The sequence below is a fragment of the Cebus imitator genome, unplaced genomic scaffold (assembly GCF_001604975.1).
Source record: "Cebus imitator isolate Cc_AM_T3 unplaced genomic scaffold, Cebus_imitator-1.0 Scaffold42, whole genome shotgun sequence".
Lineage (NCBI taxonomy): Eukaryota > Metazoa > Chordata > Mammalia > Primates > Cebidae > Cebus > Cebus imitator.
The window spans coordinates 1817876-1843215 of record NW_016107357.1 but is presented as its reverse complement, the minus strand read 5'-3'; the positions used below and the strand labels follow the sequence as shown (position 1 = coordinate 1843215).

Genomic DNA, 25340 nt, shown 5'->3' with positions numbered 1-25340 from the left:
CTTACTCTATCACCCGGGTTGGAGTGCAGTGGTGTGATCTTGGCTCACTGCAACCTCTGCCTCCCAGGTTCAAGTGATTCTTCTGCCTCAGCCTCCTGAGTAGCTGGGACTACAGGTGTGCGCTACCCACGCCTGGCTAATTTTTTGTATTTTTAGTAGAAATGGGGTTTTGCCATGTTGCCCACCTGGTCTCAAGCCACCCACCTCTGCTTCCCAAAGTGCTAGGATTACAGGCTTGAGCCACCATGCTCAGCCTCTTTATACATCTAATCATGACAAAGATAATTTAGTTGAATAGTAGAAGCTCTCTTAACGGGACTCCACTTAACTGGCCAGAGTAACCAACATTCTCCATTAATTCTGTGTTTATAATATGTATTTGCTAATGCCCAAAGCACACTGGGGATCATTGGGGAAAGTTACTCTCCAAGCACCTCCAGTCTTACCAATTGAGTTGTATTCTTAACAAAGATCAATTATATATATTTCTTTTTTCCCTAAAAAGCATGAAATGATATACATTTCTAAACCTGTTTATGACACTTGGACTTATTATTGTAATTATGCAAGTTAATTAAATGGTCTAGAAACTGATGAAATGCAGGACCAAAAGTAAAGAGAGCTGTTTCTTCTCTGAAAGCCAAGTTGACTGTCTTGGAAAGTCTTCCTAAAGACAAGTTCCTGTAAGAAAGAACGTTTTTTGGAAAACAGTTTGGTAGTTCCTCAAAAAGGCAAACACTGAATTACCCCATGATCCAGAAATTCCACTCTTAGCTACATAGCCAAAAAAACTGAAAGCTGGCACTGAAGCAATACTTATACATCAATGTTCATAGCAGCATTACTCACAATAGTCAAAAGTTGGGGAAAATTTCAAGTATTCATCAAGAGATGAATGCGTGAACAAAATGTTGTATACTCATCCACTGAGGTATTATTCAGCCATATGAAAGAATAAAATTTGGACACATGCTACATGGATAAACTCTGAGGATTATGCAAAGTGAAATGAGCTGACACAGAAGGACAAATATTGTGATTCCACTTACATGAGGTATTTCGAATAGGCAAATGCATAGACATAAAAAGCAGAATAGCAGGCATGTAGAGGGTAATTAGAAGGTATTGTTCAATGGGTACAGAGTTTCTGCTGGGGATAAAAAAAGTTCTAGAAATTGATATTTTTTGTATTTTTAGTAGAGGTGGATACTATGGATAGTACTGAGGGCATATTGTGAATGTACTTAATGCTACTGTCTTGTATAGTTAAAGAATGGTTAAACTATAATTTTTATATTATGTATATTTTATCACAATAATTTTTTGGGGATTTTAACTGTAAGATAGACAACTATAAAATAAATAATGTAATAAAAATTTAGAAGAATGTTGCACTCAGGTTGTTCAGCAATTATCCTTAAACTTCTCTCTCTACTTCAGAGAAACTAAAAATTAGATATTGTAGATGATGCACAATGAATGTGGTTCATACAAAAAACAAATGACATGAATTGGCAATTGTCCCATCCAGGTCAAAGAAAAGTCTTTGGCCTTTCATTAAAAAAACAAAAACAAACAAAAAAAAACAACAAAAAAAAACTTCAGCCTCAGCATGTGAATATGTATGTATACATCTATATGTATGTAAAAATATATTTGTTTTAAGAAACTTAAGGTTTGCATCTGTCTCTTTCCATTTTTCTAATCCCCTGCTTTAACTGATTTTTTATCTTTGACCAAAAACTGTTTCTGATTGAATTAGAAAAGGGGGCTTCTCATGTACTGAAAATGAGATTTAGCTGTCTCTGGCTTAGCTGCCACCCACAGTGATGTTTGAATGCCACCTTCATTACATTACTGATATATACACATTAGATATAATATGTGTGAAATACCCACATATCGCCTTTAGCAAGGCTCTAAGCTCTTCAGTGAATTACAAAACTCCCGACATAAAAGCATCCATTCATTTCTCTGCCTTTGGAAAGCAGCCAACTAGGGAGTGGATAAAGGTGAAAGTCACTGATGTTACCCAATAATCTGAGGAGAAAAAAACAAGAAGTCTAGATGCAAAATTATAGCCAGAAAATATCTTAACCTTTAAAAAATGCTGTAAAACAACTCGGGATTTGGGTTAGACACTAAGGGCAACATCTCTTACACATCTAAGAGACAATGCAAAGAGTTATAAGAAAGCATTGGGAATTCAATGTTACTTTCCATATTCATACATCAGTAGACCCATAGGAGACCACGGGGCAATGCAATCAGACTTCTAATGCAAAGGGAGTTTAGCTATAGGTAGCACTATAGAGAAAAGCTGACACCAAGTTCATCAGTGTGGGCCCATCTTGTTTTTAAATGCATTTAATGTTTTTAATGCTTTAAACATGTTTAATCATTAAATATCTTTAAATATATTCAATGTTTAAATGTATTTAAATGTTTTAAATGTTTGCAGTGACTTGCAAGCAGTGATGCACAAATGATGAATCAAACATTCACTCTGCTGGCTACGAGCAGGATTCTCTCAGATCTGCCTGACCTCAAGTCATTCACTTCAGCATTATGAAATACAAGCATTGGCAAGGCACTTACAGGCCATCTGCTCCAATCTGAGACAGTTCATTCTCTAACATCTCTTTGTCTAAAGATCTCTCATGACCGTGAATTCACTATTTAATGAGAAAGGTCATCCCCGTTTTGGACAATCCATATTGTTGAGATTCTCCATTATCTTGGGCTTAAAAATTCCCATCAACTAGTCTTCCTTAATAGCACCATTGCTTCATATTTGTACAATCATTGTAGCTTTTCAAATATTTGAACATTTTGCCATGTTTTTTAGCCTTCACAGAAACCCTGTGGGGTGAACATTATGGCCCTTATTATCTGCATTCTAAAAGAAAGAGAAAGCTGAAGTGCTTAGATGTTTCACCAAAGCCCTTCAGGAAGAGCCTGGACTAATGTCTTTTTCTCTTAACACAAATGGAGAAGGCTTTCCAATATTGTGTTTTGCCCTCTGGAGCAAGATGTAAAATTATTTCTTTTCCATGTCAGGTTCTAATCACAAGAGGTGGCTTCCCTCAACTGATCCCTTTAGGACAGAGTTCAAGGTGTGTCACCTTCCTTGTTAAACCCCTTTCCAATGTCTTCTTAAAATTAGTTCCTCAACAAACTCCGGAAATGGTCTAACGTGATATGGAGATATACAGAACCTGTCAAATGTGAAGACAGGAGTAGCGATGGCTCCCCTTGTTCTGGTCACTACTTTTAATACAAACTGTCTACTTCTGTCAGCAGCCATGTCACACCATTGAGGCACAGAAATTTTTTTGTAAAATAAAACGTTTGTTCTTATTCACAAAGTGTTGTTAAGTCAGATTTTTCTACCCCAAATCCTTTCTGGAATGAGGTGGAATAAAAAGAAAGAATGAAAGGAAGGCAAGAAGGGAGGAAGGGCTGGTCTTTCTAGGCCCATGGTCTCCAATGTTAGCCCGCTTCAGAAACATCTGGAGTGCTCATTAACACAGATTGCTGAGCTCCATCCCCAGAGCTTCTGATTTAACAGGATGAGGTGGAGGCCCAAGAATTTGCATTTCTAATAAGTTCCCAGGTGACGCAGAAGCTGCTCATCAGGATTACTCCGAGAATCACTGATGTAGTCTGTATTTATATAATTCATTTTTCAAACATAAATTCAAATTACACATCTATATCTGTTAATGTTGAACACTATTATCTGACCCAGGTTTTGGCCTTTTGTAATCTCTCTGAATCTTCAGTTTGGTGTTCAGTGTATAAGCTACTCTTCACAGCCACAGAGCACCAGCAACATTGCAGCCAATGTCTGAATCACACTGGTGATAACAATGTTAAAATCATAAGGCCAAAACCAGAAACTGTTGCTGGCTTCTTAGTTACTTCCTTCCTGGTGCCCATTTCTGAAAACAACACTCTGTGGTATGCTGTATACAGCCCGAAAAAAGTAGAATTTCACTCGTTGACTAAGAGTCCTGGCCATCTGGGCCACCTGACAGTCAATCCATTCCATTTCCTCAGTGGTCCCTTAGAGTTCTTTGAAGCAGCCTTAGGGCTGTGACAAACGCGTTTGAAAATCATTAGCATAGTGAAAGGGTCCAGAGGCTTTGGAGTCAGACAAGCCTAAGCTATGGCTTACTGGATCTATGATTTTCTCATTAGTGAAAGGGAATAATAAAACCCACCTTGTGTGCATGTTGAGAAAATTAAGTGTCACAGAGGAGGAAGAGGATCAATCACATTGCCTGGTATTCAATACATGTGAGTTATTGTTATGATTATGTTCCTCACCTGGTCAAAAACTGTCAGAGGCTTCTAATGCTAGTGAATAAACTCCAGATTCCTTAGTTTAGTATTGATAATACAACTGGCCACCAACGTATCATCCCAGACTCACCTTTTATCCCTAGACGCCTAATCTAAACAATATCTCTAAAACATGGATTATGTACTCCAAACTTTGGCTTCTGACTGTAACCCTATCAGAATGCCTTTCCCTCTTTCAGTTTCCCCCTGAAAAAACAAAACAAGCCTTTCCACTCTTCAAACCCAAACTTCAAGTCCAGTTTTTCAATGACATGCTTAACTTTCACTCTAAATTAAAGTCAGATTCCTTTTCCTAGTTCCCCATGCAATTCTACAGGGTTTGCTGAACATTTGGTCCCGTCCCGTGCTGTACACAGCGGCTTCAAGAGTAACCCTGGGTGTGTGGAAATGCCCATTTCCTCCAATATGAAGCCCACAAAAGATAGAGGGAAACACAAGCTTATTTAAATCTCCAACAAACCCGTATATTCTGGTTTGCTGACACTGATAGCTTAAAGAATATATATTCATTGATTAATTTTGAGGAATCTGTCTCTCTAGGTTGAAACCCTGTTATTAAAGACCAACATTTTCTCTCAGGCAGACAGGCACAGAGATCACACTCATGTGAGCATTTCTTGGCATATCCACAACAGGAACAAGTAATGCCTCCAACACGTCACTCCCACATCCATACTCTGGAAGGCTTTCATTGGCTTTGAAGGAGCCTTTTACCCTCATTCAAAGTACAATAATAACAACTAATAACATTCAAATATTCAATATGATCAGCTAATTTGTTTGGTCATTCATTCATTCATTGTTGAGCATCTGATACGCACCCGAGTCCTCGTTTATTCATTTGTCTGATTTTATTTTATAGCTTACTTCCTCATGTTTAATTCAACAAATATTAAACACTGGCTGTAAGCAAAGCATTGCACTATACGTATACCCCGGGACAATAAGATGGTCCCCGTTCTTAAAGGAGTGCATTGGATAGTAAGGAAATATAGACATCTCAACAAAAACTTAAAACAGTGTGTTCACAGGGCGCCAGGAAATGTTAGAGGTGGAGCGTCTATCCTTGCCAGGTAGATGAGGTCAGGGAAGATTTCCTGGAGAGAGGAGAGAGTAAAAGCATGACTATGAACATGCAAAAAAAACCAGCACTAAGAGATCACAGTCCAGGTAATGGAGATGTGGGGGTTCATTAGCAAGGAGAACACGGCCTCATGCCTTCATCTCAGCACTGTGGGACACTGAGATGGGAGGATCACTTGAGCCCAGAGTTTGAGATCAGTCTGAGCAACAACATAGTGAGACCTCATCTCTATAAAAACATTTTTAAAAAGCAGCTGGGCATGGTGGTGCACATCTGTAGTCCCAGCTACTCAAGAGGCTGGAGCAGGAAGATCTGTTGAGCCTGAGAGGTCAAGACTGCAGTGAGCCGAGACTGTACCACTGCATTCCAGCCTATGTGACAGAGTGGGACTCTGTCTCAAAAAAAAAAAAAAAGAAAGAAAGAAAGAAAGGAGAAAAAATAAATGCATCCTCCTCTCCTCTCTCTGACTAGTCTTCAGAGAGAGGAGGATGTATATTTTCTAACAATATACATGAGAACTTGTATCTTTTCTTTTTTTTTTTGAAATTTCAAAATATTTATTGAACAAAAGAATAAACATAAGCCCCAAAGAAAATATGACAAACTTTATACGTAAAATGTAATTTTCCCCTAATATAATTGCTTTCTGTTCGTGGTTTACAAAATGACTGATGTTTCCCTTCTATCCCTTTGTACCTATGTGTATCTAGCAGAAATGTTCTTAGCTCTGGCTACAGGCACACAGAAACTTGCTATTGATGATTATGTTCAAATGTTTATTTCCTTTCCCCAGAATAAACTGGGGGACTGGCACTGTCTGGATTGATCACAGGACAGATACTCAGGAAGCTCTGATCATCTTGAGTTTCACGTTTATGAGAAAAAAATGGACGCAGTGGCTCAATAACAGGAATGTCATTGAATGTGTAGATATGGCACCCACCACTAACATTATAAAAGGAAATGGACCTCATACCTACATCCAGGTAAATCCCCACTCTGTGCAACTGGGGACTCACCCAGAGAAAAGTCAAAGGCATAGTGCTGGCGGCAAAGATCTGTCCTTTTCTGGAACCCACAGTCCAGTTGGCTTGATAGGAGTATGGGTTTCCTAGAATTGCGGTAACAAAGTACCACAAACTGGGTGGCTTAAAATAACACAAACTTATCCTCTCACAGATCTGGGGGCTAGAAGTCTGAAATCAGCGTGTTGGTTGTGCCATTCTCTCTCTGAAGCCTCAAGTGGAGGTTGCTTCTTTGCTTCTTCTAGCATCTGGTGGTTTGCTGGCAATTTCTGGTGCATAGCTTCAATCTCTGCCTTCATCTTCACATGGCAGGCTCCCTGTGACTGTGTCTTCACATGGCTGTCTTTTTATAAGGACACCGGTCATACTGGATTAGGGACCCACCCTTCTGCAGGATGACCTCATCTCAACTAATTATATCTGCAATGACCCTATTTTCAAATCAAATCACATTCTGAAGTACTGGGGAAGGACTTCAACATACCTTTTTTTGTGTGTAGGGGAGGGGAGGCTATGTCACTTCTAACAGTAGGGATTCATAAATTATACTGTGGGGAATATAATGCTGGACCTAACTATGAGCTCCTGCAAAGCAAAAAATGTTCTTTCTCTCTCTTATTACCCCCACAGAGTCCTTTTCATGGCAGCTCACACAATCCCTGCTTGGTAAATTCTTATTAACTAACAGACTTCATTAGAAAGACACATTTGATCAAGTGACAAGCCCCCAAACAATCAGTCTTTCACAGTGATTAAAAGAAAAAACCAACTTGCTTCTTGGAATTTTATACACACTCAGAAACCCACCACAGAGATTATATATATATAGAAGGACAGAAAGAATCATCAGACAGAATAAGCAATTTAACACTGTATTTTATCCTTTCTACTTATTTCATTATGAGAATGAAATGAGGGAGAGGAAGTAAGAAAGAGAATTTCCCAGTAACAGCCAGTAGTGCCTTACAGAGAATCAGAACTGGGTAAAGGTGGCTTTTATGTCACAGAGGCACAAATGGACTCTCTCTTCCTGTCTAACTGTAGCCTCCCTCATTACACTGGGTCACTTTGGGTGACACACTGCATGATTATCCTTCAGAAGTGGCTTAGCACACCCAGTACTTATCTTGCTTCTGCCATCACCATGTCCTGTAATTGCCATGGCTCCTTTATAATTGCGTCTTTCTAAGAGTTCGTAAGTAATGTACACCTGGCAAGAGCTTCAGGAGTGCTTGTGGAGTCAGCTCCCATGGAATACCCATCAGCCTCAGAAGACTGAAAACAGTCTCTTGGGAGCTCAGAGAGCTACCTTATTATGTCACTACGTGAACTCTTTCTCTTTACTGTATAGAGTATTGTACTCTGATATATACTTGTATTACACATGCCCATGTCCAATTATGATAAAGTAAACCTTTAATGACCTTTATGGAAATGTCACTAGATACGTCTTCAAGTTATACACACACACGCACGCACACAGGAAAGTCTCTCCTCTGTGATGAAAACACCTTATAATTCCCTATTGTTTTCTTCATTTAAAAAAAAAAAATCTGTACAGATGAACCTTTGTGCTGAGCCCACATGCGCATAAACAAGTGAATCCACTTCTCCAGGTCGAAGGGATGAAGGAGTCCTTTGTGTGAACAGAAAGTCTCTCAGAGGCTGCAGCTCAGTAGCACTCATGAGACCATCAGGCATAAATCACACAAAAGAGAAAAGGATTCAGCTGGACTAAAGCCACATCAGTATAGACCAGGAGAGAGAGAAGCGCAGTGCATTATGTAATGGTAGAATTTGAAGGAAAAGTAAATCAATACCGTACTATCCTTTTCTCAGCTGAATTCATACAGTGCTTGAGCCTGTACCACACAGCCCAGCACTACGGATGTTGACAATTTTCTAGCTGTTTCCTGCCATGGAGGGAAAGACTGTCCACAAGACCTCAAGCTCTCTGGGGCCCTATCTCCTCATTCTTTATTTGACCTCCGCCTTCCAATTCCACTCTGACTTTAACACTAACACATGTGCACTTGGGGAAGACACTTCAAACACTCGATTCCTACCTCCTGGCACCTATAACACAAGTGGCCTGTACTATAATTTAAGTGAGCACTTTAATTTAGGGCATGTGACTATAAACTAACAAGACCAAATAAATAAATAAAGAGCCTGGTTTTTCTAAAAACCTCAAGTTTATGGGACACCCAAGGATATCAGTTTCATTAATTTATTACATAACTTTATTTTTTTTTACCTACATGGTTATTATCTAATAATATTAAATATTTCATCAGAATTTTCTCCGAATAAATCACAGAAGTTACATAGCTACATATATTTCTTTTTTTAATCATTATTTAGATATCTTTAAAACAAATGGAGCAGAATTTCCAAATCGAAATAAATGAGTGATGTTTCTCAAAAGAATCCCCTCATAAAGTTACAAACTTATTTGAAGGACGTTCCTTATAGTTAAATCTTATTTTGACATTTTACTTAAAATCATTCAAAAACATTTATTGAACACCCACTGCTGTGAACCAGACACATCTCCAGGAGTTTATGGCCAGAGGTGAAGATAAGATTATAAACAACATGAAGATGGAATCAATCGAATATGGCAGATAACGAAGATTATCAAGTAGAAAAGCACAGTAGACACTGGGGCTGGGATGTGGCGGGAAGAAGGACTCTGAGATCTTAGGTAGAGTAGCCAAAGAAGGTCTCCTTCAACAGGTGACCTCTGAGGAAAGACCTAAAGGAATAAAGGGAACCAGGCATATGGGTAGCTGGGAAAAGCACTGTGGCTGGAAGGAACAGTGTCCACAAGCTACAGGAAGGAGTGAGTGCAGTGTTTCAGGAAGAGCAAAGAGGTTAGCATGGGGGAGCCAGCCGCAGGAGTGAGGGGGACGTTCTGGCTGAGAGGCGGGTACCTGAGGAGCAGGTCAGAGCCAGCCTCCTAAGTCATGGTAGAGACTTGGCTCTTACTCAGAGTGAGATAAGAAACTACTGTAGGTCTTTAAAGAGGGAATTTTGATCTGACCAACATCTTATCAGGAATCACTCTGACTGCTATGCTGCAAACAGCTGCTGAGGGGGTATATTAGTCCATTTTCATGCTGCTAATAAAGGCATACCTGAGACTGAGCAATTTACAAAAGAAAGAGGTTTATTGGACTTCACAGCTCCACATGGCTGGGGAAGCCTCACAATCATGGCAGAAGGAAAGGAGGAACAAGTCACATCTTATGTGGATGGCAGCAGGCAAAGAGAGAGAGCTTGTGCCGGCGAATGCCTCTTTTTAAAACCATCAGATCCCGTGAAACTTATTCACAATCAGGAGAGCAGAATGGGAAATACCTGCCCTCATGATTTAATTACCTCCCACCAGGTCCCTCCCACAACACATTGGATTTCAAGATGAGATTTGAGCGAAGACATAGCCAAACCATATCAGGGGGCCAGGGTGGAAACAGGGGGACCAACCAGGAGAGACAAGAACTGCTTGGACAAGCATAGTATCAGCAGAGACATGGGAGGTGGCTGGCTTTCAGAAATAGAAGAACCAGCAAAATCAGCTGAATGACTTATCATTTTCCTTTTCCAGAGAACTTTGGCAGTCTTCAAAAATCAACACTAACTTTCACAAATCCAGATTTGTCCCCTTTGAGTGAATTCTCAAGTATGTATGCTGGGTTCTGCCACAGTTCTAGAACAGGGGTTCCAAAAAATATCCTGAATACTGTTGGCATTGAGAAATAAACATACATGCTCCTTTGAAACAGCTTTTGCCCTAAAGGAGGTTACAGAAGAGTTGGCATACCGAACATTTATAAATAAATAAAAAAAAAAAAGGACTGTAATCCCAGCACTTTGGGAAACCGAGGTGGGCGGATCACGAGGTCAAGAGATCGAGACCATCCTGGCCGACATGGTGAAATCCTGTCTCTACTAAAAATACAAAAATTAGCTGGGCATGGTGGCGTGCACCTGTAGTCCCAGCTACTCAGGAGGCTGAGGCAGGAGAATTGCTTGAACCTGGGAGGTGGAGGTTGCAGTGAGCCGAGATCGCACCACTGTACTCCAGCCTGGCGCCTGGCAACAGAATGAGACTCTGTCTCAGGAAAGAAAAAAAAAAAGGAATCTTATTAAAAATCAATTGGGAAGCATATATCAGGCCTATTCGTGTGGTGGTGGAGCAGGGAGAGTTAGTAACAGGACAGGAGAGGAAATAAAAAGATGCCTCTGTTGGAGTCAGTCACTCTAATCATTCTTCAAAAAGAGAAGCAAGGCACAGCACAGCCCTCATCTCAGTCTTGCAGCCCTTAGCATCTTGATAAAGCAAGTGTACTCAGTGATAAACAATGGCTGTTCCCCCAAACCTGCTCTATCCCACTGAAACCAAGAAACAGGTCAGACCTCATCAAGCAGCGATGCCTGAAACCACTGTAGAGTGGTTTTAGAATCACAAGCCAACCTTAGGGGAAATATGAACCATGTCCAAGATGACGAGAAAAATCCTGATAGTAACCCACTCCTTCTGCATCTAACGTGCCAGACACTTAACCTAGGTGTTCTCCTCACAGAAACTCATTAGGCAAGAGCTGTTATCTCTGTTTTAAGACGAAAAACTGAGGTTCAGAGAGAGGAGTGATATGTAAGACCAGAAAGCTAGTAAGTAGCAAGAGGAAGAGGTAAACCCAGGCTGACTGCCTGCACAGGTCTTCTCCTTTCCCACTCTGAGATGCTCATCTGCAACTTTTTTTTTTTTTTGAGTTGGAGTCTCACTCTGTCGCCCAGGCTGGAGTGTAGTGGCACAGCCTGGGCTCACTGCAACCTCCGTCTACCAAGTTCAAGTGATTCTCCTGCCTCAGCCTCCCAAGTAGCTGGGATTGCAGGCACATGCCACCATGCCCGTATAATTTTTGTGATTTTAGTAGAGACAGGGTTTTGCCATGTTGGCCAGGTTAGTCTCGAACTCCTGGCCTCAAGTGATCCACCCACCTTGGCTTCTCAAAGTGCTGGGATTACAGGCGTGAGCCACCATACCTGGCCTGCTCATCTGCAACTTAATCAGACCACCACAAGCTGAGTGAGGGGAAAATATTCTTGAAGGAGGCCCTGAAGCAAACTCCTGGAATGGCAACCAAGAAGCCAGACCCTGAAGCAAGAAGGGATAGGGGGAGCATTCATTTTTAAGAGATTCTGAGCAGATCATACATTTCAGAGAATGTTTCTTATAAAAGTTCAAACTCAATGCTCGGAAACTGTAATGATAGTAACGTTGAGGATACAGATACTGTGCTAGAAGTTTCCATGCATTATCTCTAAGCCTTACAAAATCTTTGTCAAGTAGGTGATTTACCTGCATTTTACTGGTGTGGAAATATTGTCAGTGACATGACTTCCTCAGACTCCCCAGAGGACCAAAGCTATGCCTTGAGCCCACCCTGATCAACTCCGAAGTCTGTATTCTTTCTGTTAGTGTGGAATCATGGTCAAGAGCATGACCCGTGAGGTCAGACTGCCTGGGTTCAAATCCTGGCTCTGCTTCTTCCTAGCTGCCTGGCCTGGGCAAGCTACTGAACTGCGTTGTGTTCCAGTTTCCTCACTTATAAAATAAGGATGAGCTACAGTAAGCACTGCATGTATTAGCGATAACTATCAATATTGTTACTGAGTCACATGATGAAAAAAGAATAAGATTATTAGTTACTATTGCATATTCATTAATATTTCTTTGAAAACAGTGGAGAAGGGCAGCTGTTCATTCTGCTTTTTGGGGGGTCTTGTCTGCTGACAAGGTTAACACACTTGTGCTAATGTTATAACCTAATGCAAATGATAGCAGTCCAGTTGCCTTATGAGGCAAGCATGCCATTTGATCAGTTTGAAAAAAACCTGAGATATTAATAGCCTTGTGCAAACAAAGTGTTTATTATACTTCATGGCTTTTTTGTTTTTTTAGGTGGGTTACTATGCTATGTATGTCTCCAATGTGGCGCCGGGGCTAGGCTCGGTATTAAGAAGATTGTATGATGTAAAATTCTGCACCACGGGAGCACAGTATGGCTTTTTGTTTGTTTGGCTGGCTTTTTTTTTTCAGTAGCACTTTTGCAAGTCTAATTTAACAGAAAGGTTTTTGGCTGACCTTTTTTTTTTACACCCCCTTGGGCAATATGAGAAATAGCTGAACCGTGTGTGTGTGTGTGTGTGTGTGTGTGTGTGTGTGTGTGTGTATGTGTTGGTATATACGTGTGCATGCACAAACAAGCACACGCATATGTTTAGGGTTAGGAAAAGGGGGCAATTTTCATTAACCCCATTAGTGCTGGGCTCCCTGGTATAAGAACCCCACCTTTCAATTTTGCAGTATTAGAATCCCTTACCTGGGCCATCTACCCTGAACTTGACTATAAAGCCTTAAGAATGTGCACTTTAAAATCTTTTGCAGGGATATTATATATGGGATGTCCATTAAAGGTAGCTGATGATTCACTCCCCCCACTACAGTCTTTGCTTACTTATTTTCCTCCATAAACATCAATTCACCCTATCATCCTCAAATCTGAAAAATCATTTAATATTTACTATACAACTTGAAGCCAAAACTAAATAGATCTGAATGGCTTAGGAATTTGCCACTGTTTTATATATTCTTGCAACTGATATCCTCTAGAAAACATTTCATCACATTTGACATGCTTGCTACTGTTTAAATGCAAATTCAACAAGGCATTAAAATCCTAAAGAAAGAGATCAGAGCAAATAGGAGGTCAGATTTTATTCTACAGATGCTCCTCGATTTACAATGGGATTGTGTCTTGATACCATACATACGAACAAAAGTAAGCTGAGTCACTTTCACACCATCATAAAGTTGAAAACATCATAAGTAGGGGGCCATCTGTGCTTTCACTTGCCAAAGTCTTGACAGTTTTCTGTAGAGAGGGGGGTTCCTTTGCCACGCTAGTTGTGGCTTCAACTGAAACCAGATGCCCGGCCTCTCTGTAAAAATGCACAGTGCTGGTGCTTTCTCCGGCCACAGTCAAGAAATCTAAGGTTCCCATTAAATCCACTGAGCTGACTTCATCTCAGCACATTTCTCGTCTACTGGTTAACAGGAACCCATCGGTGGATGGCATTCTAGCAGCACCGACAGTGGCACAACAGTGCTCTCGGCTCACTGCAACCTCCACCTCCCGGGTTCAGATGATTCTCCTGCCTCAGCCTCCCAGGTAGCTGGGATTACAGGTGTGTGCTACCATGCCCAGCTAATTTTTGTATTTCTTAATAGAGATGGGTTTTCACCATGCTGCCCAGGCTAGTCTTGAACTCCTGGGCTCAAGCGATCCACCTGCCTCACCCTCCCAAAATGCTGGGATTATAGGTGTGAGCCACCACGCCTAGACTCTGGACCTAGTTTTTAAGAGGATTTGCAGCTTCTGCCTTGGACATTTGCACACTTGAGTCTCCATGTAAGAAGTCAGACTACTCTTCTGGGAAGACTACATGGAGACACACCTGAGACTATCAGCCCTGAGGGAAAAGGCAACATTTTAATGGATGTTTCTCCTGATGTTGTAAGATGTATGAAGCCAATATATCACTCTGCTTTCCCCAGGGAGTTGCTTTTGTATGATTTTATTCAGTGGTCTGAAGCTAATAAATCATCTTAAAAACAACCTGGCAACTGACTTTCACAGGTAACTCAGGATAGAGCTCTTCCTACTGAAGGAATCAAAGACGTGGAAGTCAAAATCTAAGCAGCGAGAGCAAAGGAAGGAAACACACATGTTGAACACGCACTCCCCACCTGGCAGTCACAGACATTATTTCATTTCACCTTCACAATAAGCCCCAAGCTAATCGGGAGTTGCTAAGAAAGCTTAGGTCACAAGGCCCATAGCATTGCATACTATGCCATGCTGCCTCAATAAGGTAAACAGGGAGTACAGACGTAGTCACCAAATCCCGGGGCATTAGCGCACACACTAAAACACAGTGACGGTCGTTCTAATGTAATACTGTGCAGACCACTTAGCCAAACCCACTCCTATTTCAATCTAATCTATTCAGATATCTCTGCAACAAATATTGTTGGGTTCAAAGGAATCTCTTGATTCGGGCGTGTGGCTCAGTGCCTTGGAATTACGTGTCTGCCCACGAAAGGAGCCCAACCAAGATGACAAGTTGCCCCCAAATTCTCACAACTCCCTTTCTGGCAGAAATGAGTTCTGAGGCATTTCTCTGGATTCTCCAGCTTTTGCTCTAAGAGTTCGTTGGGTATATCTTTATTCATGGAAAGATACCACTTATATGTATATTTCTTCACAAGACCCTGAGCAACCGGAAGGCGGAGGCTAATTTTTCTCTAGATGGCTGGCATCAGGTGTGATGTGGACCCCAGGAGGTGCATGCTCACAGTCGGCTGACTACTGCTTTACACAGTGGGTTAGTGTTCCAGATTAAAGATGGCTGCCACTTCTTTGACACATTTTCCATTGATATATAGAATCTATTCCCTTTCCCTTTGAATCTGGGCTGCCCTGTAGTTCATTTGACCAATAGAGTAAGGTAAAAGTGATGCTGTGTCATTTCTAACTTTTTTTTTCTTTTTTCTTTCTTTTTATTTATTTATTTATTTTTCTGTGAGACTGGGTTTGGCTCCGTCGCCCAGGCTGGAGTGCAGTGGCATGATCTCTGCTCACTGCAACCTCCACCTCCCAGGTTCAAGTGATTCTCCTCCCTCAGCCTCCTGAGTAGCTAGGATTACAGGTGTGTGCCACCATGCCCAGATAATTTTTGTATTTTTGGTAGAGATGGGGTTTTATCGTGTTGCCCGAACTCCTGGGCTCAAGCGATCCACCTACCTTGGCCTCCCAAAGTGCTGGGATTACAGGCGTGAGCCACTGTATCCAGCCTCTGGGTTTAGTTTTTAAGAGGACTTGCAGCTTCTGCCTTACATATTTGCACACCTGAGTCCCCATGTAAGAAATCAGACTACTCTTCCGCAAAGACCACACGGAGACATCTGAGGCTATTTAGCGGGAGGAGCCCACATGAGCCCAGCCTTCTAGTCACTCTACTAATGTTCCAAGCATAGACGCAAAGCCATTATAAATCCTCCAGTCCAGCCCAACTATTATCTAAATACCACCCAGGGACCCCAGCCAAAGCCATATGGAGAAACAGAACATTCAGCCAAGCTCTGATTGAATTTCTGACCACGAAAACTTTTGAAGTATAATACAATGATTATTACTTGAGGCCATAAAATTTTGAAGCAGTTTGTTGTGCAGCAAATAGATAACCCAAAAAGTGGTATGAATCTTATTATTCTGGAGGTGGTAAGGTTTTAAATGAGAAGTATTGAAAGGGTGTGAGTTGGTGAGAAGAAACTAGAAATACTGGATAGTCCTCTGTGGTTAGCAAACTTAAATATAAATATTCTTTGGTGGTCCCAAAAAATTATTTTGGGCCACGAAGTTATGAGAACCCTCAGATAAGTCATTAGGCTCCCCAGGCATTTCTTCATGTGTAAAATGGGGATTTATCCAACTCCAAGATGGCAGGTGTTCTTGCTCTTACGGGAGATGTTCAACTTGAAGAGAATTCTCCTTCCTATTTTCTCTCCCTCTACCTCATAACTCTGGTCATGATTTTAATCATATATAGAGAGGAAACTATGTGTTCATATTTACAAATAGGCTGAGAGCTATAACAACTATCATGGGTTTGAAGGCATTCCTAGAGCACTGGACTTTTATCTGAACATATTGAAATAAAGCTTTAAAAATACGGCAAGGATCGTCACTACCTAAAAAATTTTTCATCGTTGTTTTTTCCTCTTTCCCTTTCTCTGTCAGAGAACTTTATCCCTTTCAGGTTCTCTTCATTATTGGCATACACAGGAAGCCATATTTAGATCACACCGGTAGATGCTATTTAGAGTTTGTTAACTTGAAAGAGGTTAGAGAAAGCAGGACAGAAAGATTTTATTCTACTATCATTCATTAACATTCTGACAGACTGTTCTGTAGAGAGGGGAGGGAAAGGAGAATCTGAAGTCCAGAAGCTTTTGAGTTTTAGCCAAGCTCAGAGTGACTTCCACAGAGGCATGGCTGTCCTAACCATCCCAAGCGGAGAGAAACAATAGACCTTCACAGCTCTGGACAAGACGAACCCTGAACTTGTGTATAGAATTGCTATCCTAGGTCCATCCAGTCTCATATTATGACTCTATAAAGAATACCTGGAGGCATTTTTATGAGACAGAATGACCCAAAAATCTTGGGCTATACTTTAAATCTGTGAATTCCAATTAGAAGATCCAAATCTGAACAATCACATGTGAATCACCAAGAGAGCTTTTTGAAACCAACATCTGTGCCCAGGCAACTCTCATTTTCCTTTCCAGGGAAAATCAGAATCTCCTTGAAGGGAACTGTGGTTAGTCTCTGTAAAAGATTCAAAGGGATTCAAAACTCAGGGGAGTTCAAAACTTGGGGGAGTGCCAATGCTCACATGTAAGTTCACAGGTATGTGTGCACACATGTACATACCTACATACTCTCCTCCTGCTGAAAATCAGTGTCCTGAAGAATCCTAATAAGTCATCCATACAACCATGTAAACAACCTGAGAACCTTTTCATAGTCACCCAGTCTTCCTCTAGGGAGCAGGATGCCAACAGAGTGTCAAGCAATACAGTAATCAAAGGGTATCCAAGAACTTCAGAGGCTTTGTTCTTCTGAAGAGCTGAGCTTTCCAAATAGCTCAAGATCTGCCCATTTAAGCACCAAGTCTTTTTTTTTTCCAAAATAATATTTCAGCAATTTTGGATGTGAAACTCTGTAAAATTTCTTGCATGTGTTCCGTTTCCTGACTATAATTTAGCCTCATCTTCATAATTCAACGCTATTATCATAGGCATAAATTCCTGCCATGGGAGAGATGGGAGTTGATTACCAAAGACTACAAAGACCTCCAAATGGCAGCTGGAGACAAGAGGAAAGTTGGAGAACACCATGCTAAAAATGGGACTCCAAATAAAGAGGACAGAAGCAAAAGTCAGAAGTCAGACAGGAAGCCAAGGAGATGAAGAGTAGGTTAACTAACAACAAGGTAAGATTTAGAAAACTTGTCCACAACAGGCATTGCTTCTGTGACCTGATAATCTGATAGTGTTGCTGTGATGCACTGGCCAAAATCTTTAGTCCAAATCTGGACGGTACTGGTCCATGGCCCATTAGGAACTGGGCCACACAGCAAGAGGTGAGCAGCAGGCAAGCAAGCAAAGCTCCATCTGTGCTTACAGCCACTCCCCATTGCTTGCAGTAACGCCCGAGCTCCACCCCGTCAGATCAGCAGTGGCATTAGATCCTCAAAGGAGCAAGAACCCTATTGTGAACTGCACACATGAGGAATCTAGGTTGCACGCTCCTTATGAGAATCTAACGCCTGATGATCTGACACCATCTCCCATCACTGCCAGATGGGACCGTATAGTTGCAGGAAAACAAGCTCAGGGCTGCCATTGATTCTACATTATGGTGAGTTGTATAATTATTATATTATATATTACAATAAAATAAAGTGCACAATAAAAGCAATGCTCCGTGGAAAAATTGTCTTCCACGAAACTGGTCCCTGGTGCCAAAAAGGTCAGGGACTGTGGGTCTAAAGGACCTGCTGCTGCTGTCAGCCTATTTTCCTTAAACCCTCTTAACTCAGTGCTTCTAATGTCCTGCAATCCTCCAGACAATCAACCTAGATGAAACAATAAAAAGCAAGAGGCTGCCCTTCTGATCTGTCAACGGTGCGTGTGCTTTGTCTTCTCTTCGGGTGTTCAAGAATCTCTTTGACTTGCTCTCTAGACCTTGTCTGTGTTTCAGCAGGTGTACGGCTGAGCCCCAGAAAGGTTTTAAAAATGCTATTGTTTTATATTTTTCTGCTATAACTTTCTTCTTCCAGATGCCCATGTTTAGTGACAGCGAACATGCCCATGCCTCTCCAAACTAAAAGCTTCCATCTTGGGCTGCTCCTCTTTCAACTGAGGGACTCTAAGCCATGCAGATCTTGCTGCTTGAGTCATGGAGCAGCCAGTGCTGCAGGAACCTCTGAGACACATTCACCAAGAACTCACTAAGGTCCTCCTCTAAGTTGCCAGCCTCAAGAGAAACACCCTTTCCTGGAGATGAGATGGGCTCTGGAAGGAAAACAGTCATTGGCGAGCTTGCTGGCAGAGGCTACTCTTCAGAGGACAGGGTCAAGGGGCCACAAAATAATAGTGACTTAGCAGCTTACATTACAGTCAACAACATCCAGAAGACCCTGCCTTCAATTTACTGAAGTCATGTAACTAAAGTAGGACCAAAGAGAGCAACCTATGAGGCTGTCGTCAGTACAGAAGGAAATTTAAGAGTGATTTCATTGGTAAAAAAAAGAGGGGAAAAAAAGGAGACATAATCATGTTTTTTGTTTGTTTAAATCATCTTGTAATTTATCCAGCTACCCTTAATCTGGCTTTTTTTCCATAGGAACCAGTTTTTGCTTTCCCTCCAAATATTATTTCATCCTCTAGCCTAGTTTGTCTTCTTATTATTCTATTCTGGCTGATCCCGAGGGTAAGAGAAAGGGGAAATTTTGTTAGGAATAGCATAGTATGTAGTGAGGAGCAGGAGGGACTTGGGAGTCAGAGGTGGGTTTGTATCCCAGCCCTGCCATTTCCTACCTGTGTGACTCTGGCCAAGTTACTTAATTTCTCTAGGATTTAGCATCATTCTCTGTGAAATGGAGAAAGAATATAGTAGCAGAAAGAATACTTGAAGCTGGGTGTGGTGGCTCATGCCTGTAATCCCAGCACTTTGAGAGGCCGAGGTGGGTGGATCACCTGATGTCAGGAGTTCAAGACCAGCCTCGGCAACATGGTGAAACCCCATTGCTACTAAAAATACAAAAAAATTAGCCATGCATGGTGGCGGGTGCCTATAATCCCAACTACTCGGGAGGCTAGGGCAGGAGAATTGCTTGAACCAGGGAGGTGGAGGTTGCAGGGAGCCAGGGTCATGCCATTGAGCCCAGTTCAGCCTAGGCAACAGGAGTAAGACTCCATCTCAAAAAAAAAAAAAAAAAAAAAAGAATACTTCATTGTGCAAACTTCATAGAATAGCTATGAGTATCACCGGGAACAATACTTGCGGATTGTTTGCTCAGCATAGCATCTGGTCACACAAGCATGCTCTCTGTCTGACCTGGGGGTGAGAAGCAATGGCTGGCCCATTGGTGCTACCCAGAATGCAAGTTAGGATTTAAAGTTCTCCAAAAACAAGTTCTTGAGGACCCATTTAAATAAGAAAGAATTATTCAACATGAACACACATGTGAACTAGTACTTTAAAACTGGGTCATCAATATGACCTCTTTTTTTCTGGCTCATTTGAGTTCAAACTGGGGCACAGTGGCTCATGCCTGTAATCCCAGCACTTTGGGAAGCCGAGGTGGGACAATCGCTTGAGCTCAGGAGTTTGAGACCAGACTGGACAACAAAGCGAGACCCCGTCTTTACTAAAAATTTTTTTAAAAATTAGCTAGGCGTGGGGACACACCCCTGTCAGATCATTTGAGCCCTGGAAGTTGAGGGTTGTAGTGAGCTATGACTGCATCACTGCATTCTAGCCCGGACCACAGAGCAAGGTGCTGTCTCAAAAAACAGAAAAAGAAAACAAAATGACTGCTTTAAGTATTTTAAACTATTCTTCAGGTCTCATATACATTTGTATGGTAGCTCTCCATTCTCATAATAAATACAAAGAAAATTTTGATCCTAATTATCAAAAATTCCATATGATTAGAGTCCAGAAAAACTAAAGGTTTCTGCACATAGATGCCAATTTCTTTTTCTCAAGGAATCCCATGTTTTAATCATATTGTCATACATGTCTACCACCCCTTACCACGGGGATCCCAAAGGGTTTGTTCTTAATCCTCTGCAGTGTCATTCCACACACTCTCCCTGGAGAGCCACCTTCTCCCCGTCTCTCCTCACCTCCGGGCACTGAGTGCCATCCATGTACCAGGTACCCTCAGCAAGCCCATGCAAGACTGTCTTTGCACTGGCTGCTCTTCCTGCCAAGAATGACGGTCCCTCATCCTGTTTTAATAGATACTTCTCAAGGCCTCACCAAAATGTCAGCTCCCTGGTGAAATTTCCCTACCTATACCCTATATGCGAGTACCACTGTTCATACAGCACCAGGATGTATTAAGTTGCCTGTTTACAAGGTTGCACCAGACTCAGGATTTGTTGAGTGGTCCTTTACTGTGCACAAGAAGCACCTGGGAATCTTAAATGGAGATTCTGATTCTGTAAAGTGTGGGGTGGGGCCTCAGAGTCTACATTTCTCATAGCCCCCAGGTGATGCGGATGCAAATACCCTGTGGACTACACTCCGGTAACAAGCTTTTAAGAACATCTCTGAAAATCTCAGTAAACTAACATTTCAACATCATCATCATAATTTGACACAGCTGCCCACCAACTTCACTCTACTAGAAATATGAGAACAGTAGACGTCAGGGCTGTCCAAATAATGGAGGAAAGGGGGTACCCAGAGGGGCGTGTGTGTGTGTGTGTGTGTGTGTGTGTGTGTGTGTGTGTGTGTGTGTGTGTTTGGTGGGTGGACTGGAGATAGTAAGCAGAATTAGAAAGGAAAAGGAAATGCAATAAGGTTAATAAAGAGACAGAAGGTTGCAGGCCGGGCGCAGTGGCTCGTGCCTGTAATAGCAGCACTTTGGGAGGCTGAGGCAGGTGGATCATGAGGTCAGGAGATCGAGACCATCCTGGCCAACATGGAGAAACCTGTCTCTACTAAAAATACAAAAATTAGCTGGGTGTGGAAGCGCATGCCTGTAATCCCAGCTGCTCAGGAGGCTGAGACAGGAGAATCACTTGAACCTGGGAGGCGGAGGTTGTAGTGAGTTGAGACTGCACCACTGTACTCCATCCTAGCGACAGAGTAAGACTCCGTCTCCAAAAAAAAAAAGAGGGAGACAGAAGGTTGCAAAGAGAGGAAGAAGAAAGTGAAAAACACAGGAAGACAGAAGACGATAGAAAAACAAAGAGAAAATCATAGAAAAGGAGAAAGGAACAGCCACAGGAGAGAAAAGGAAGGTCAGCTGACCACTCCTCAGGAAGGAACTGGACCTACGTTATCTGACTTTCCAGTTTAAGGGGTCGACTTCTGGAAGCAAACCCCCTCAAGAGTACATACACTCTGGCTGTTCATGCAACATGAAGTGTGCTCAGAGCTTCAACGCTTCATTCTAAAGGTTCTTCCTTCCTGAGTGATTAGGAACAAGCCATTACTATAACAGTACTAGCAAATGAGGGCGTATATCATGATTGTGAATTTATAGAATGGCTTATAGATCAGCTAAGAAAATCTAAGACACTAGAATTCTTTTACTCTAAGACCTCAAATTGATTGCCCACTAAAACAATCTAAATGAGCCAAACATGGTCGTTCATGTCTGTAATCCCCAAATTTTGGGAGGCCAAGGCAGGAAGATCACTTGAGGCCAGGAGTTCCAGACCAGCCAGGGCAACACGGTGAGACCCCACGGTGAGACCCCATATCTACAAAAAGTTTTTTAAAAATATAGCTGGGTGTGGTGGTACACTCCTGCAGTCCCAGTGATTCAGGAAGCTGAGGCAAGAGGAGTGAGCCCAGGAGTTCAGGATTACAGTGAGCTGTGATCATGCCATTGCACTCTAGCCTGTGTCAGAGAGAGACAGACTGTCTCAAAAAAAAAAAAAAAATACCCCAAATGAACATTACCTGATACAGCTCGATCCGTTGTTCAGGCACTCTGGCTTTTGGGTTCTGCAAACGAAAGACTCTGAACTCTGCTTTCACCAAATTGGAAGCATTCTTCTCCATTGCTGAGACATCAAATCGGACAATTCTGAAGTAGGGTCTGTAGAAAGTGGGCGGGATGGCATCTGTAAAAAGTTAGGGCAATCATTGAAAATGATAAAATCCATTGTATTTTCAAAAAAGACCATAGCGTGAGATAATCCCAGGAAACCATAAGGGAAATATCTACAGAATGATTTAGTTTCCGATGGCCAATTTAGTACCATTAACAATTTAACCAGAAAAAGGAGAAATAAAATAAACATGTGTGTTTAGTTACAGGAGCAGCAAATTAATAGAGATTAACAAACCACGTCCAACTCCATATGAAAGCATGCAGTTAACCCCATCCTTTGAAGGTTGACAGAGTGGTGGAAAATCCTAGATGGTTTTGAATTGGAACAAGTTTATGACAGTTGATGCCTGGGGAGAGCTGTCAGGCCTGCATACACTTTAATCAGATGTGCCAAGAAAATAGTTCCTAATGGCAAGCAGTTTGCCCATGTATTTTTTTCCCTTGAAAGTTTGGCATCCAAATAATCTTCTTTTAACTGGGTTCATGTATCGAATCTCCTTTGGCTTTCATATTTTAGTTTTTCACACACGTATGATTTAACATAATCTCTAGTCAAGTTATGGTGAGGAAATCTGAATAAACAAAAGCATAGCCCACATACTAGCTTATACCAGCTCTAGTATGAAAATTCTTTATTGAGGATAATGTTTGTTGGTGGGAGGTCATCCTGGCTAATCAAGAAAAAGAATCGGCACAAATTCCTTCAGTTCTAAACCATGTAAAATACAGGGTTGCTGATAGTACATGACAATTTAAAGCTCCTGGGAAGCCGAGGTGCAGTGGCTCACCCTGTAATCCCAGCACTTTAGGAGGCCGAAGCAGGCAGACCACTTAAGGTCAGGAGTTTGAGACCAGCCCTGGCCAACGTGGCGAAATCCCATCTCTACTAAAAATAAAAAAATTAGCCAGACATGGTGCACATGCCTGTAATCCAAGCTACTCCAGAGGCTGAGGCAGGACAATTGCTTGAACCCCAGGGGCGAAGGTTGCAGTGAGCCCAGATTGTACCACTACTCTCCAGCCTGAGCAATAGAGTGAGGCTCCATCTCAAAAATGAATGAATGAATGAATCAATCAATCAATAAAGCTCCTGGGTTGCTTTAGGGTTTTGCTGGGATTCTTTTTAGTAATCTGCCAATGCCTTTGAATATACAACTGAGACTATACCAAGACCAGAGCAGGTCCTATTCTAACTCCACGCTTTCAAAGACAGTATTCATTTATTAAGCACCTACACTGTACAGGCCACTTGTTGCAGGTATGTTTCTACAATCTTCTTCCAAAATCCCCTGGACACTCTTTTCCCCCTTCCAGAATGTTCCATCCAACTCTGGTGGCTCCATTTCTTTCTACTCACTCTTCAATTATCTGACTTCATTACAAATAATCATTCACAGTTGTTCATGTGTCTTTATAAACGTTTTTATGACTTCTGCATTACATTTGTTTATTTTGTTCCCCCTGTGAAATTTTAAGAATCTCGAGGGCAGAGACTGCATTTGCCAAGTCTTTCTTCTTTCCCATGTATCTGGAGCAGGGTTCTGTATACATGGAGTTCACCAAATATCCTATTTGCATAGTTGGTCATCAACAGGAGTCTCTTCAAAGACTCAGGCATCTGACTGTTGGCAGTGCTAACTTCTTATTAAATAAATGAGCCATCTCACCGATCTTAAAATAGAAATAAATACCTTCCGTGATTTCTTGGGAAATCCATGCCCTGACGATTACACCGAAGAAGAAAAGATGCTAGGAACACACCAACATGTTCTCTCCTTAAGAGCCCTGAATTTTTTCCTTCATAGGAACTTTCTCCCAACCCTTCTCCTTCACCTACATAAGTGTGACTCTCAGAACACAGCCTCATGGAGAAAGCGAGGATTTCTACACCAGTCTGCTCCATACTGGTTCATAAATGACTGTGTGAATTGAGGCTTTGTAACCCATGAGTCAGAAGTCTCAGAAACAAACAAACAAACAAAAAACCCCAAAAATCCAAAGTATTCAGGTTTCAGAGAAAAAAAGTATTCATGCAGACACGGTGATGCCCCAGTGTATCCCACTGCAAACTAGCTGGTGGGCAGCTTCCCGGCGAGGGAACACTGGTATGCGCAGAAAGGCTTTGGAGCCCCCTAGCACAGCATTTTGACAAGGTAGCTGCGAGAACAAATAGAACTTTTTCTCCTCTGAAATATGCGCGCCCCCATGATTGGAACAGCTGGTACTGTGCTGACCAGCTCAGCTGAAAACAGGCTAGACGCCCAGAGCACCCTAGGCCAGCCTAGGGCCAGGCTCTCTGGCTTTGCACACCCTCTTGGCCAAAACCTTCCACAGGCTGATGATGCATTCATCTTCACATAGCCTCTGCATTAGACAGCAGAAGCTTCAAACATCTTTGAAGGCGCATCCTGGAAGAGCGAAGCTAATTTAGCGTGTTTCCTGTCGTTAGGAAGAATAAACATCTCATTCATTTCCCCCCTCTTTCAGTGGAATCCCTGCAGGCCTCTTCCACTTTCACAAACACCCATCTTTCACACCCATCCGCCTCCATCTTATCCTTCTATCAAGTTTGTAAATAAGTGCTCTTGAGATTTATTTTTATCTCTTTTGTGTTTATTAAACTTTGGACCATTTTTTTCTCCCTTTTCTGGTCCTCTGCCTATCCACACTCTTTCTTTTTATGGCTGCCTCGGACCATGAGGTCAATTTTGTTTCTTCTTCTTCTAAGCAAATCATCCAATGATCCTGTCCTAGGCTTTTGAGCTTTGAAGGGGCGTTTGCAAATATTTACAGGAATAGCTCGCTAGTTAAGTACAGTTGTTCAGCTGGGCTTCCTATACGTTGGCAAACAGCCCTCCTCCCCT

General features: G+C 41.9%; 1 protein-coding gene across 2 annotated transcripts in view; it reads right to left on the bottom strand.

The window, feature by feature from the left end:
• The window catches only part of TGFB2 (transforming growth factor beta 2), a 92877-nt gene that overhangs the window by 13571 nt on the left and 53966 nt on the right, over window positions 1–25340 (bottom strand). For both annotated transcript variants that reach the window (XM_017526316.2, XM_017526317.2), the window contains one exon: window positions 22323–22486. In XM_017526316.2, the coding sequence (XP_017381805.1) occupies window positions 22323–22486 (164 nt within the window). The remainder of the gene's footprint in view (window positions 1–22322; window positions 22487–25340) is intronic.